Genomic DNA, 14,452 nt, shown 5'->3' with positions numbered 1-14,452 from the left:
TGGTGGCCCATTATTCTTTATGGAGGACTATTTGGAGCACATTATTCTGTATGGAGGATTATGTGGGGCCCAGAACTATGTGAGGTCCATTATTCTGTATGGAGGGTTATGTAGAGCCCATTATTCTGCATGGAGGGCTATGTGGGGCCCATTTTTCTGTATGGAGGGCTATGTGACTCCCATTATTCTGTATGGAGGATTATGTTGGGCCCATTATTCTGTATTGATTACTATCTGGGGCACATTAATCTATATGGAGGACTATGTGGGGCCCATTATTCTATATGGAGGGCTATGTGGTTCCCATCTGTATGGAGGATTATGTGGTGCCCATTATTCTGTATGGAGCAATATTTGGGGGACATTATTCTGTATTGAGGATTATGTGGGGCCCGTGATTAGTTTGGCCCTGTCAGGGCTCATAGCATGAACACTACCAAACTTTGAATGAAGACTGAGATGACTGGAATGACTAAACAAGGAGGTGTGGTTCTAGGTGACATTTATTATACTATGGGGTTTAGGTCCCATTTACATGTCCATGTTACACATATGTGTCATATCCATTTTTTTCATGGATACAGCATGTACCCATTACAATTTCTGGTGATATTCACATGTCCGTGTTTTAAAAAAACAAAAAACAAAACAAACCACAAGATGACATGAACATTTGCAGATTTACAAATGTTTCATTGTATCATATTGTGTAAAAATGTGACCCTAAAAAAACCCATTATGTATAGCATGGTAGGGGGAATATCTAAAACATTGTTTGGCACCATTGTAGACTGTTGTCACATAGGGACCCATGTAGCTCCATGTGGCCACATGAGGACTAAAGGGCCATTTACACGCTGCGACATCGCTAACGATATATCGCCGGGGTCACGGTGTTTCTGACGCACATCCGGCGTCGTTAGCGACATCCCAGCGTGTGACAGCAAGGAGCGACCTTAAACGATCGCAAAAGAGGCAAAAATCGTTTTTTCTGAGAGAGGTCGCTTATTTATGAAAAATCGTTGTCTGGTCAGTAGCGATATTGTTCCTCGTTCCTGCGACAGCACACATCGCTATGTGTGACACCGCAGGAGCGACGAACATCTCCTTACCTGCGTCCACCGGCAATGAGGAAGGCAGGAGGTGTGCGGCATGTTCCAGCCCCTCCTCTGCTATTGGACGGCTGCCGTGTGACGTCACTGTGACGCCGCACGAACCGCCCCCTTAAAAGGGGGCGGTTCACCGGCAACAGCGACGTCACAGGGAAGGTAAGTCCGTGTGACGAGTGTTAGCGATGTTGTGCGCCACGGGTAGCGATTTGCCCATGTCGCACAACCGATGGGGGCAGGTACGCTCGCTAGCGATATCGGTACCGATATTGCAGCATATAAAATACCCTTTAGAGTGTTTTCTCAATAGTCGTTTACAAAGATCACATACCGTAAGGTTTGTCTGTGAAGAAAAATAACTGCGTAAACTGAATTATATTTTTTTTACGATTGTTTTCTTTTTTTTTTTAAATAGGGCTCAGTGGAAATCAAGAACCTGTATCGGTAATTTATACCGACGCTCTAAAAAACAACCCTCACAAGATGGTGAATTTAAAAAATATACCGTACTTGACAATATTCTTCTCCGGTGTTTTTTTTTCAATCTTTTCTTGCTCGTACAGCGATATAAATTAAAGCACTTGTCTGGGGATGCTGTGGTTATTAAATAGACCACATTGCAAGACAACATTTTTTAAAGTGTTTTCTCATTTCCCTTGCTGCGGGTTTGTGGAGACACAGACCTGATAGTTGACAGGTCAATTATTTCAGTACTGAGCTGCCTTCCACAAATGTGCAAGGACCCAAATCGCTGCTCATCTTTTTCCTTCGCAGCCAAAGTGAATTCCATTTGTTACTCTCGCAAGGCCAAAGAGGTGGGAGATGGATCCTTACTAGATGGTGACAAATGCTGGCTCCGGATAAAAATGTCTAACTGAGGGGAAATTAATTTTTGGATGGTGGCCTTTGAAGTACCATTCTATATCACAAGTAATCCGGTGAAAGTTGGCCTTCTTTGGAAAGCGTCAAGAACCTTTGATTTGTTCATCTCTTTTTTTCTTGGTTTTATATGAGGCCGCTCTGCCGCCTCTCAAGAGATTGCTATTTCTATTCCTGAGAATGCTGCCTTATCTGACAATTTGCGATGAGCTATCTGCGCGGCTTTACTGGAGGTTGTTTTTTTTCCTGGAAGGAAACACTACTCAATCAAAAAGGCCCAGTGTTTTACTAGATGCACACCTTGTGGCACATGCGGGAGTATTTCTCAAAATGTTTTGCATTTTCATGTATACTAGGCCCCTTTCACACATCAGTTTTTTGCCATCAGTCACAATCCATTTTCTTTACGGATCCGTCGCAGATTGTGGCAAAACTGATGCGACGGATCCGTTTTTCGATGGATCCGACTAGCTGGGGGCTAAATAATAATTGGAGCATGCTCAGTTAAAAAAACCCGAAACCATCACTGGATTCCATCATTTGACGGATGACGATGGATCCTGCGCCCATAGGCTTCAATTCTACCAAACGATGGACTGCGATGGATCCGTCGCTGTCTGTTTTTCGACATACACAAAAAACGTTACAGTGAACGTCGTCTCCGTCCAACGGACAAATATTTTTTCCGTCAAACACTGGATGAAACGTGAGGCCATCCGTCACAATCCTTTGCTAATACAAGTCGATGAGAAAAAAACGGATCTAGCGGCATCAGTCGCTGGATCCATTTTTTTCAAAATTCAACGGATTGTGACTGATGGCAAAAAACTGATGTGTGAAAGGGGCCTTAGGGGTGCAAAATCATACACGCTTAATCACCAGAAGAAAAAGGAAGATTTTTGTTCTGCATGGCAAAGACAACATTATGTGTCATGCCATTACCCAAACATTTCACATATGTGCTTTTAAAGGGGTTTTCCAAAACATACAAATGGATTGCCTATTCCTGGGATCTGTGGGATCAAGTAAATGAGAGATAGAATTCAGTACTTGGCTGTATGAAGCTGCAGTGTTCTGATCTGTACATTGCGTATATCCAGATTGCTGATGGGTGGGGAAGCCGGGTGTTGAACCACCGACAATCTGTGTTCATTCCTAAAAAGCACTTTAAATTAAATCAGAATATTTTGCTATTTAATTTGAGAGCAGCACAGTTTAGGGGCAGAGAGGCCGATTCCAGCGATATATCCCATGCTCAGCAGCTTGCTGTAGTTTCAGTATAATGAGTGTTTTATAAGTAGGAGATTATCACTGACGGATTAGGTGTCACTTGCCAGGCGGTCCAGCTAATCTCTGTAACCCCGCCCTCATCACTGATTAGTACCTTGCACAGAGTACAACACAGGGAGCTGCAAATCAGGACTCTGGGCGGGGTTATACACAGCTTAGCATTCTGACCCCTACTACTTCTATAGCAGAGAAAAAAGGGATTCTTTCAAAATTAAAGCAAGTAGTCCCATTTATGATACATCGGTGCTTTCAAGATCTTTGCACCATCAAATTGCAGCAAAAACCAGTTGACAAATTCCCTTTAAGTTTTCTTTCAAGAGGTTGTCCACTACGTTTACATCAATGGACTATCCTAAGGATATAGGCCACCAATGTCTGATTGGCCAGGGTCTGACACCCATCGATCAGCTGTTCTCGGTGCTGGCAGCAGCAGCAGGCGGCCAGAAATGCTCAGTTATGAGCATGTCAACTTATAGCAGTCCCGGCCAGGTACTATACATCTGCCTCCCATATAAATCAATGGGAGACGGATGTGCAGTACCAGGCCACCGCCACTGTCAGAAGACGAAACAGTTCTGGAACTGAGCATTTCTGGTTGCCTGTTGCTGCCCCAACACTGAAAACAGCTGATCAGTGGGGGTGATGGGTGTCAGACCCCGGCCGATCAGATATTGATGACCTATCATAAGGATAGCCTATCAATGTACTGTAAGAAGTGGACAACCTCTAAGTGGTTCTGGGTTAGAAAAACATTTTTCAAAAAGCTTATTAGTAAATACTGAATTAATAGAGTGGGGTTCCCTGTTTATATATAGTACCTGTACCTTATTTATTAGAAAAAATGGAGGTCAGGTCAATTCTACAGATTTCAATGGTAAACGTGTAATACTTTTTATTACCTGTGGAGGCACTGCAGGGAAATTGAACACTTGGCTAATAAATTGATCGATTTAATCTGATCTCTTGGGATTGAGCAGTGGGGCACTGTGATCAGTTTTCATCATGAAACATTACTGAGGACATAAAGTACCAAAGTTTTAAAGTTTAAATGAATTTGAACCAAATTTCACATCTTCATGTTACAGGCTTGTGTTTGTTTTTTTCTTGCTTTTTTCGGCCTTGTTACTTATTACAATAACTGTTTTTTTGTTTGTTTTTTCATTATTGCCTATAAAATTCCTGGATTCAGTTGAATGGCTGCTATGTAATACTACATTTCCATTAGGGCAAGTATTGAAGCCAGCTGATTGCTGTGCGTTTGAGAATTGGTATCGGCAGAGAAGAGCAGATCATCCCAACCAGTTTCTGTATTTTAAGAGCATTAAAAAAACAATATAGTTTTTGAAAATGGGTAAAGTCAGAAATGATAAATATTCAATAATACACAAAAATACATAAAAAGTTGTCAGCCATACTCCATCTCTAAAGGCCGCTTTACACGCTGCGATCTCGCTAGCGGGATCGCTAACGACCGTACCTACCCCCGTCCATTGTGCGTCACGGGCAAATCGCTGCCTGTGGTGCACAACATCACTCGAACCCATCACACTTCTTACCTGCCTAGCAACGTTGCTGTGACCGACGAACCGCCTCCTTTCTAAGGGGGCAGTTCGTTCGGTGTCACAGCGACGTCACTAAGCGGGCGCCCAATCGAAGCGGAGGGGTGGAGATTAGCGGGACGAACATCCTGCCCACCTTCTTCCTTCCTCATTGCAGGCGGCCGCAGGTAAGGTAAGGTTTTGCGTTCCTGCGGTGTCACACATAGCGATGTGTGCTGCCGCAGGAATGATGAACAACCTGCGTCCTGCAACAGCAACGATATTTGGGAATGGAGGAGTGTGTCAACGATTCACGATTTTGCACGATTTTGCGACCTTTTTCGATCACTCGTAGGTGTCACACGCAACGACATCGCTAACGAGGCCGGATGTGCGTCATGAATTCCGTGACCCCAACGACATCGCTTTGGCGATGTCGCTGTGTGTAAAGCGGCCTTAAAACACTTAGAAAGTCAATGGGAATATGGGATAAGAAAGTCGGACACTCAACAACAAAGTCCAATACGAAGAAATTGAACCTTGAAACACATAAAATTGATGTCAAGGGCAAAGCAAATAAGACATACTGGTGCCAATATACACAATATTTTATTGCTGGTTGACTTGAGCGCAAATATGTCAAACTTTGTAAACTGTGAAATCACTCTGCCAGCGCAACAGTTCGACACCGATTACCTTCAGTGCTTGATGACATTTGACAGATGATAAAATTATTTATCGCAGATGCCAGTAAGCAATGGCAGCAGGTAGCGTCGCTGAAGGTTACATTAATCTGTGCAACAGATCGAGCCTTGTGACTTTCACATATCTGTCGGCCATAAACATCTTTGCTCAATACCACCGGTCTAGTGGAACTTTAAGGGTCCTTTAAAGTATGAAATTACCACTACGCTGGTTCTAGGGTGAAGCAGTGAACGAAAATGTCAGCCACGGAAAAGCAAAAACATAACATACTACGTCTAATTTTAAGAAAGATAGATAAATAAACTTTACGAATCGAAGGACAGCTCAAGATAATCTTTCGCACAACATATTTGCTCAAAGAATCCCTGTATCAGGACTCCTAAAATTGAAGATTGACATAAAGGCTTTTTTTTTAAGATGTCAAGACCCCTTTTAGTAGATACCAAGCCTTATCTTGCAGCCGCTGCACAATTTATTAAGAATAAAATCAGCAAAAGTCAATTTCCAATTTCTTAAAAGGTGATATAATAAGGTAAATGTATGCGGCTCTTAAGCTCCTACCTTCTTCCGTTGTCCGGGCCGACTTTGACTCGCTATCCATCCCTTGAAACTCATTGAAATAAGGTCGAACTTTAATCTCATAAGTAACTCCTTTTTTCAAGTTAGCGATCACAGTACTACGTTCAGCTGGAAGCTTGACCTCAAAGTTCTGCCACGTAGATGGAGACTGCAGACCGGTCGTCTGACGGTACATCACCCGGTATCCTTGTATGAACTGGGACTGACGGTCCACCTAAAGTCATTCAAAATGGAAAAACGTCACATGTACGTCACTGAAAGCACTAACCATGTTCACCCATTTTATTATTATGTTCATTATATTTTATTATTGTTTTTTCTGGGATAAGAATACAGTTGTGGAATACAATACCAAAGTGTTTCAGAAGCTTTAACGGTCACTTTCAAAACACTTAAGATGAATAGACTTGCATGAAATATTAGTAGGACTTATTAATCAGTTTTAAGATAAATATAGACCTTTGGTTAATTTTTCTAATAATTTTGATCAGCTACTGTATACAAATTAATATGATAACAAAAATCCAGTTTTTCTGATATGAAATATACCCTTGTGTTTAAGAGACCAAACACATTAGTCTAAAACTGGTGAAAATAGCAGATTTCAATCAGCATTCATAAGCATTCAGTGGTGGAACTGTCATGGGTGACACACCATCATGTGGGTTTGGGCCATAGAAGGTTACAGCATCTGCACAGAATGCTCCCTGACTTTCCATTGTTGCCGCCGTCAATATTCATTGGTATAGGTAGCTTTCCTGCTGAATTCATCTCTCCTGCTTTTGGACCCAGCAGGAGCTCACCTTCCACCCAGCTGCCGATCATCAGCATTATCTTTTTGCTTAAATAACTCTTCCTTCCTTGGACTTGTGCTGGTGATATTTTCAGTTCATTCAAGCCTTGGTTGCAAGCACGTGGCTTGTACTCCTCTGTGGTATCATTGCTAGGTACGGGGAAGTACCAAGCAAAAGGTGAAAGGGAAGGGAAACCTTGTGTCTAGGGAAAGGGAAGATGGTGACCCCTAACGAAACCTCCTAGGGGTCCCTGGGGTCCCTCACTACCCTAGATAGGTTCTGCACCTATGCGCTGAGCTGGATACCTGACTCTAGGTTTCCCTAGTGCTGGGTCATAAATACGGAATAGATGGGATGAGCGTTTTGACAACCCCACTAACTACTAAAGACGACCCAAGGAGGACAATTGTACTTATATAACTATAGATGACTCAGGTAGAAGTTCAACAAAACTTTCAGCATTGATACCACAGAGGAGTACAAGCCACCTGCTTGCACCCTGGGCTTGAATAAACTGAAGAATATCACCAGCACCAGTCCCAGGAAGGAAGGGGTATATAAGCACCAAGAGAATGCTGATGATCAGCAGCTGGGAGGAAGGCGAGCTCCTGCTGGGTCCAAAAAGGGGAATAGATGAATCCAGTAGGAAAGCTACCTATACCAATATTTACTGACAGCAGAAACAATGGAAAGTCAGGGAGTATTCTGCGCAGCCAAATGCTGTGACCTTCTACTCCCCGAAACCACATGACTGTCTGTCACCCGCGACACACGCATGACATGAACAACTCTACCATTCTATGAAAGTATCTTGTAATCACCAACTATAACTATACGCTGTTCCTCAGAATTTATTGGCCAACTATCACAAGTTTAATGTTAAATCCACACCAGGAATTTATTGCTGTCCATTTATATGGGTATATTGTACAGTACATGGTACCCCACATTGACTTTAGAAGAATGTGGATAGCTATAGCTTTAACATACTAGTCCATGGAGGTAGGATAAGTACATAGAGCCTCACGGATTGTCCAAAGTTTAGAATATGTAATCGTTGAGTTGTCCTGGGTCTGAAGTCCCAGAAATTCCTTACAAGTTTTAAGACTGATCATATTTTAAACTTAGAATTGGTCTGAAGCTCATTTATTCCAATCCCTTTTTATATATTCCCTTAGAGCCATATAAAATGTCATAAGCACTACGTGAAACGTTCCTTCACAGAGCAAACCCTGAAGAACCACCTAACTTTCCGGACTGGAAGCAATGAAGTGCAAACCGAAAACATATTGCGGTAGATTGGTCTGAAATCATAATTTAACAATTTACATGACGCTCATGTTTTCGACTTTTCAGAGTGGTGACCATTTACAGAGATTGAAACCAAATGGGACTTTATAAAAGTATTTCAGGCTTTAAGAAAATACAGAGTAGGACAGCCATGTGTTTAACATTTAAGTTGTGTCTTGGGATCCTTTAAGATAAACCCTAATAGAATAAGTAGGCTTAACCGTTTTAAAAAATGAATGACAACTGAAGTAATGCAAATTGCCTTAATTAGTAATCTGACTTCGGAGCTCGCGAGCGGCTTCGTAACTTTCCAATGGACTGAATAAATCCAGGTTTGAGCAAGGAGGCTCAACATTATTCAACCTGTCAGGTCCTGTCAATACAATTAGGGCTGAGTGTTGACAGAAAACACAAAATAGTTCTAATAAAAGACAGGCTTCAAATTTGGTGAAAGCTTCGGCTCTTTTCCTTCTGAAAAAAGCAATGAGCCAAAAGAGACTTTATTTTTAACAAAAATCTATTCACATTAAGATTTTGCTTGTGTTCATGAAAATAATTGTTTTCTTTTTCTCAGTTTATGTCAAATTAATGATTTAGGCAAATGGTGTAAATGTGAAACTGTATTGCATCTACACCTTTCTACTAAGGCATCAGGACTATCTGTAAGGCGGGCTTTGCACACTACGACATCGCAGGTGCGATATCGGTGGTGTCAAATCGAAAGTGACGCACATCCGGTGCCGCAGGCGATATCGTACTGTGCAAATCCTTTTTGATACGATTAACGAGCGCAAAAGCGTCGTTATCGTATGATCGGTGTAGGGTCTGACATTTCCATAATGCCGGTGCAGTGACAAGTACGATGTAGTTCGTCGTTCCTGCGGCAGCATACATCGCTGTGTGTGAAGCCGCAGGAGCGAGGAACATCTCCTACCTGCGTCCCGGCTGCAATGCGGAAGGAAGAAGGTGGGCGGGATGTTTACATCCTGCTCATCTACGCCCCTCCGCTGCTATTGGCCGCCTGTGACGCCGCACAACCCGCCCCCTTAGGAAGGAGGCGGGTCGTCGGCCAGAGCAACGTCGCAGGACAGGTGAGTGCATGTGAAGCTGCCGTAGCGATAATGTTCGCTACGCCAGCAATCACGAGATATCGCTGCTGCGACAGGGGCGGGGACTATCGCGCTCAACATCGCAGCATCGGCTTGCGATGTCGCAACGTGCAAAGTACCCCTAAGAGCCTCAACAAAGGCACATGGAGTCCATTTATAGACTATATACTCCACTATACAGTGTGTCCACCCATATCCTATCCACCGCCATTAACTTGAGAACGGCGGCAGCTATAGGTATCGAAGTGGTGTCTAGGTATAGTAAAGTAGAATATGGTCCAGCAAACAAGTCATCATGGAGACAGAATAAGGATGTGATATCCGAAATGCGTCCTCCTGCTCTATAGTTTTACCAGACATAATGAAATTTTATTCATGATCAAATAAATTTATACTTTTTTAAAGAAAAAATTCAATCAACTTGTTTGCTCGACCATATTCCCTTTTTCCATTGATTTTGGAGCCTGGCTTCCTCCTCTCTGGTCCGTGCACGGTCATTAGTGTTGGTCTCCAAAGAAGAAACAGGTGAGCTGGATTCCTTTTGTTCTTTCTCCTGTATAGTAAAGTAGCCATGCGCTACACAATAAAATCACCTATAGCGCCACCTGGTGGAAAACAATGGCGTCAGCATTTTTTATCTCGAAAACGGAACGAGATAGAGAAAAAAAGTGAATTAAAATATTGTAGGGCATCATCAATTCAATACGAATCGACACCTTACATACAGAAATGCTATGATTAGAACATGTAAAACGCACAAGGCTGCGGCCGTGAAGTGATACCTCTTGGAGACCTTCCTTCAAGTCATTGGGTATGGTGGCTGCGTGGAGTGGCCTCCACGCTCACCTGACCTGACCCCATTGGACTTTTTTCTGTGAGGTCACATCAAAAAGCAGGTGTATGCGACCCCTCCGCCAACAATACAGGACCTACGACGACATATCACAGATGCTTGCGCAAACGTGTCACCTACCATATTGCACAACGTGCAGCAAGATACAGTATGCTGGCCAGAGTCCAGATGTGCATTGCAGCTGACGGTGGCCACTTTGAGCATCAAAGTTAAATGAGTGCCATATGCGTAACCAGCATTCAATGTTTTGGGGGGGTCATGGGTTTCATATCATAGCATTTCTGTATGCAAGGTGTCGATTCGTATAGAATTGATGATGCCCTACAACTTTGTAACTCACTTTTTTTCTCTATATTGTTCCATTTTTGAGATAAAAATGCTAACTCCGTTGTTTTCCACCAGGTGGTGCTATAGGTGGTTTTATTGTGTAGCACATGGCTACTTTACTATACCTAGACACCATTTCTATGCCTATAGCTGCCGCCGTTCTCAAGTTAATGGCGGTGGAAAGGATATGGGTGGACACACTATAGGTATCTCTATACAGTACAATATTCTCGACTTGAAACAATGCCACGAATATGCCATATAAAATACCCAGGTCCCCTAATAAGCAGGCAGGGGCAGGAATAACTAGCAAAACCTGATCCAACGATTAGATATTCTGCAGCACCTATCAATCAAATAACAGTGTATTTCACCAACTTTACTTGCCTATATTTCAGGAAGTATACATCCGATCTCACATCTAAAGGTATGTATAGAATCAGCCTGATAGTGCCAGTATAGCACTGGCTTTAGTTTATATAGGAAAATCTTGGTGGTTGGTCCTCTTTAAACCTTGTAGAGCAAATCTTCACACATTCAGTTTTCCTTCTATTTTTCATTTCAAATATTTGATTGCAATTGTCTCACAATACTTATGTTTTTAAGGTTTTTTTTTTATCTCAAGTGCTAGCATGATAGTGTCAGTATAGCAGTGGCTTTAGTTTATATATGAAAATCCTGCTGGTTGGTCCTCTTTAAGATATTTTAGCCTCCATTTTGTTTTTTTTAAATGGGTAATATGGTTCTTCATTAAAAAAAATATGTTTTCCTTAAAATCCAAGCAAAGGGGTTATTTCTAGTTTTTTCTTTTCTTCAATAATCTTTTTAGATCATTATAACTTGAATAGCTACTACTCATCCATGTTTTAAGATAATAGCCGTGAAGATCCCCCCCTGCTGAGATGATCTCACCCTCCATCCAACGCGGATAGTGTTAAACGCTATAAGCAGAATCAGTTATTCTGAAGAAATGCCCGACACATCGAAGCAACAATAAAAAAGTAAAAATTTCAACAGTATAATAATGAGACCTCATCATTTGGCAACCTGGAAAAAACTCTAGAACAACCTAGAAGTACCTATGGGAGCTCTCTCCCGCATAAGTATCCGCCATGATCAAACTCTAGAGATTAGACATTTCCCAAATACAAGTACAGAGAGGACACAAACTGTATTTTTCCTGGATTTGTGATCTAAGGATAAAAAGAACAGCATATTCTTACATGTATAATACCCCTACACGCCGATAATGAAGTCATAAGCATAGCCTGGGATTTATACCGGGAAATAACAAGTCACCTGAGACTCATTAGTGCTCGAAAATCATCGCAGTGCTGAGGCAGCGTGGGGAGCAACGTGTACGGTACATGGAGGCTATGCCTGCTGGAAACTTGGCAATGCTCCTCACCTGGTTATCATGGATTATATTTAACAAGATCAGTGACAGTGTAAGAATGAAGTGGAGGACACAGGACTGTGTCTACATGGCAGTCAACATTACAATTCGGAAAAGCAGTATATATCGTACAATAATAAAAAAAAGTAGGATTTGGCATCCCTAGAATGAACATTTAAAGGGACCCTCATTGGGTTCATTAATGAGTAGGTTATTTGTAAACAATCAAAAGCTTCCATTGTACCTTACATTTTTTTTCACAATACAACAAAATAAAATCTATTGTCCCTTTCCCCTTGATTGGGACTAATAACTTTGACTTGATTAAACAGTATCACTGATATACAATATTTGGGGATATGCTTACAAACTGAATACTCCAGTGTTAGAGCAGGGAATGGTAGTCAAGTGGCCACAAGCATGCGATATGCATAATCCTGACCAGAATACAACTAGAGGATCACGGCCTCAATCGAAGGATGTGTATTGAGCAACGCCACTGCTTTCTGGTTGGGAGCCCTCTTAAGGTTTAATTAAGACTTGGGGGTCAAGCCAAATACAAAAGTGCAGAAAACTCTTTGGAGGCTAAGGAAGATAGGAAAAGAAAGGCCCACAGAGGGTGAGTATGTTTGGAAAGTACAAGAAGAGTAATAAAAAAGGTTGGGTGCTAACCATACTGGATTGTGCTCTGATGGACACAAATCCACTGAGGACAAATATAGAAACACAAATGCAGCCACCATCCTCATCACACAACTTGGTCATGCCTCAAAAAGCCAGAAGAAATCGTATCGCAATAGGCCGCCAGGTTGTGGCGTTCCTCAAAATCATGAAGAGATGATAGACACAATAAGGGATGCAGATCATGTTTGAAATCGAATAAAGGTTCCTTCTTGTGGTCTGTCCAAAACACGACATGTCTCTGCCAATGGAATAAAGGAGCCCCTTCTGGAGCGCTATTTTGGAAAGACTGCAATAAAGAACCTTTTTAGAATTTCGGCCACAATCTGCAATCCATACTTTTGAGAGCTGGTGCATCCACATAATGGAGAGTAATGGGCCACCAGATCTGATCTCTGGCTACGCTCTGCCACCAGTCAAAGAAAACACAGTGTGAGACACAGTTGAGTGCATGGAGGATGTTGCCAAGTTTCGGTCCAAGAAGAGGATGCATCCAGTTTACCAAGAAGCGTAAAACAGGGATCAGAAGAATAGACGCCAGTTTTGGTTATATAACAGATATTTGGTGGGAACCTCCAACAGATAAGATGCTTCATTGGCTGCGCTGTAGACATTACGTGCTCTTCATATTTAATTCTAGGCCTGAGCACTGTTTAATCATCACATCAATATCTAGGTCTGTGTGCACTATATATGCTGTATATTAGCCTGTACTAGTATCCTGGCAGCTTGCATAGATGATGGTATTTTTAGCTCATTAGGTTATTGAACGTGTTAGTTTTTCACCCTACTTCTGTTTTTTAATGTGTCAAAATCAATACTAGAAAGTCAGTGACAGAATGCAGTAGTACGATAACACATTTACTTAGTTGAGATTTAAGCTGATTTTCTTTACATTTAACTCTTTACTTAGTGACTTACACGCTCATTTCTCTGTGGAGAATAGAAAATCTCTTTCCATCTTTTGCAGGCCCCAAAAATGTCCCATTAATGGTGTGTAGGCATTATACTTCACAACTATTACTTTATACATCTAGCTTTCTCTCCCTATTGTTGGTAGCTCAGTCCTAGTTTAGCTACATAGTTGTGCCCGGACCTTAGCGGCTACTTCTCCCATCTAAGGGCTCACTCACACTTGCGCTATTTTGACGCAAACGGAATCCGTCACTAATGTAGTACAGTTCATTTATTTACAGTGGAAGCGCGACATCGTGTGGACACAAGCGGGTTCTGCATGACACACACACGCGCCATAGTAACGCGCTTCCACTGTAAATAAATGAACTGTACTACATTACTGACGGATTCCGTTTGCGTCAAAATAGCGCAAGTGTGAAACTAACCTAAAGGCTACTTTACACACTGCGATATCGGCCCCGATATCGCTAGTGTGGGTACCTGCCCCCATCTGTTGCGCGACACTGGCAAATCGCTGCCCGTGCCGCACAACATCGCGCAGACAGGTCACACGTACTTACCTGCCCGGCGACGTCCCTGTGACCGGCGATCCGCCTCCTTTCTAAGGGGGCGGTCCGTGCGGCGTCACAGCGACGTCACTGAGCGGCCGCCCAATAGAAGCGGAGGGGCGGAGATAAGCGGGACGTAACATCCCGCCCACCTCCTTCCTTCCTCATAGCGGCCGGGAGGTAGGTAAGGAGAGCTTCCTCGTTCCTGCGGCGTCACACATAACGATGTGTGCTGCCGCAGGAGCGACGAACTACATCGTTACTGCTGCAGTAACGATAATCGAGAATGGACCCCCATGTCATCGATGAGCGATTTTGCACGTTTTTGCAACGATGCAAAATCGCTCATCGGTGTCACACGCAGCAACATCGCTAATGTGGCCGGATGTGCGTCACAAATTCCGTGACCCCAACGACTGCGCATTAGCGATGTCGC

General features: G+C 42.6%; 1 protein-coding gene across 7 annotated transcripts in view; it reads right to left on the bottom strand.

Moving 5' to 3' along the window:
* ROBO2 (roundabout guidance receptor 2) overlaps positions 1-14,452 on the bottom strand; it is a 1,624,265-nt gene that overhangs the window by 121,598 nt on the left and 1,488,215 nt on the right. For all 7 annotated transcript variants that reach the window (XM_075335083.1, XM_075335084.1, XM_075335077.1 and 4 more), the window contains exon 14: positions 6,083-6,314. In XM_075335083.1, the coding sequence (XP_075191198.1) occupies positions 6,083-6,314 (232 nt within the window). The remainder of the gene's footprint in view (positions 1-6,082; positions 6,315-14,452) is intronic.

This window comes from Anomaloglossus baeobatrachus, chromosome 2 (assembly GCF_048569485.1).
Source record: "Anomaloglossus baeobatrachus isolate aAnoBae1 chromosome 2, aAnoBae1.hap1, whole genome shotgun sequence".
Taxonomy (NCBI): domain Eukaryota; kingdom Metazoa; phylum Chordata; class Amphibia; order Anura; family Aromobatidae; genus Anomaloglossus; species Anomaloglossus baeobatrachus.
The sequence above is the reverse complement of the archived record's forward strand: the minus strand, read 5'-3'. Positions and strand labels throughout refer to the sequence as shown.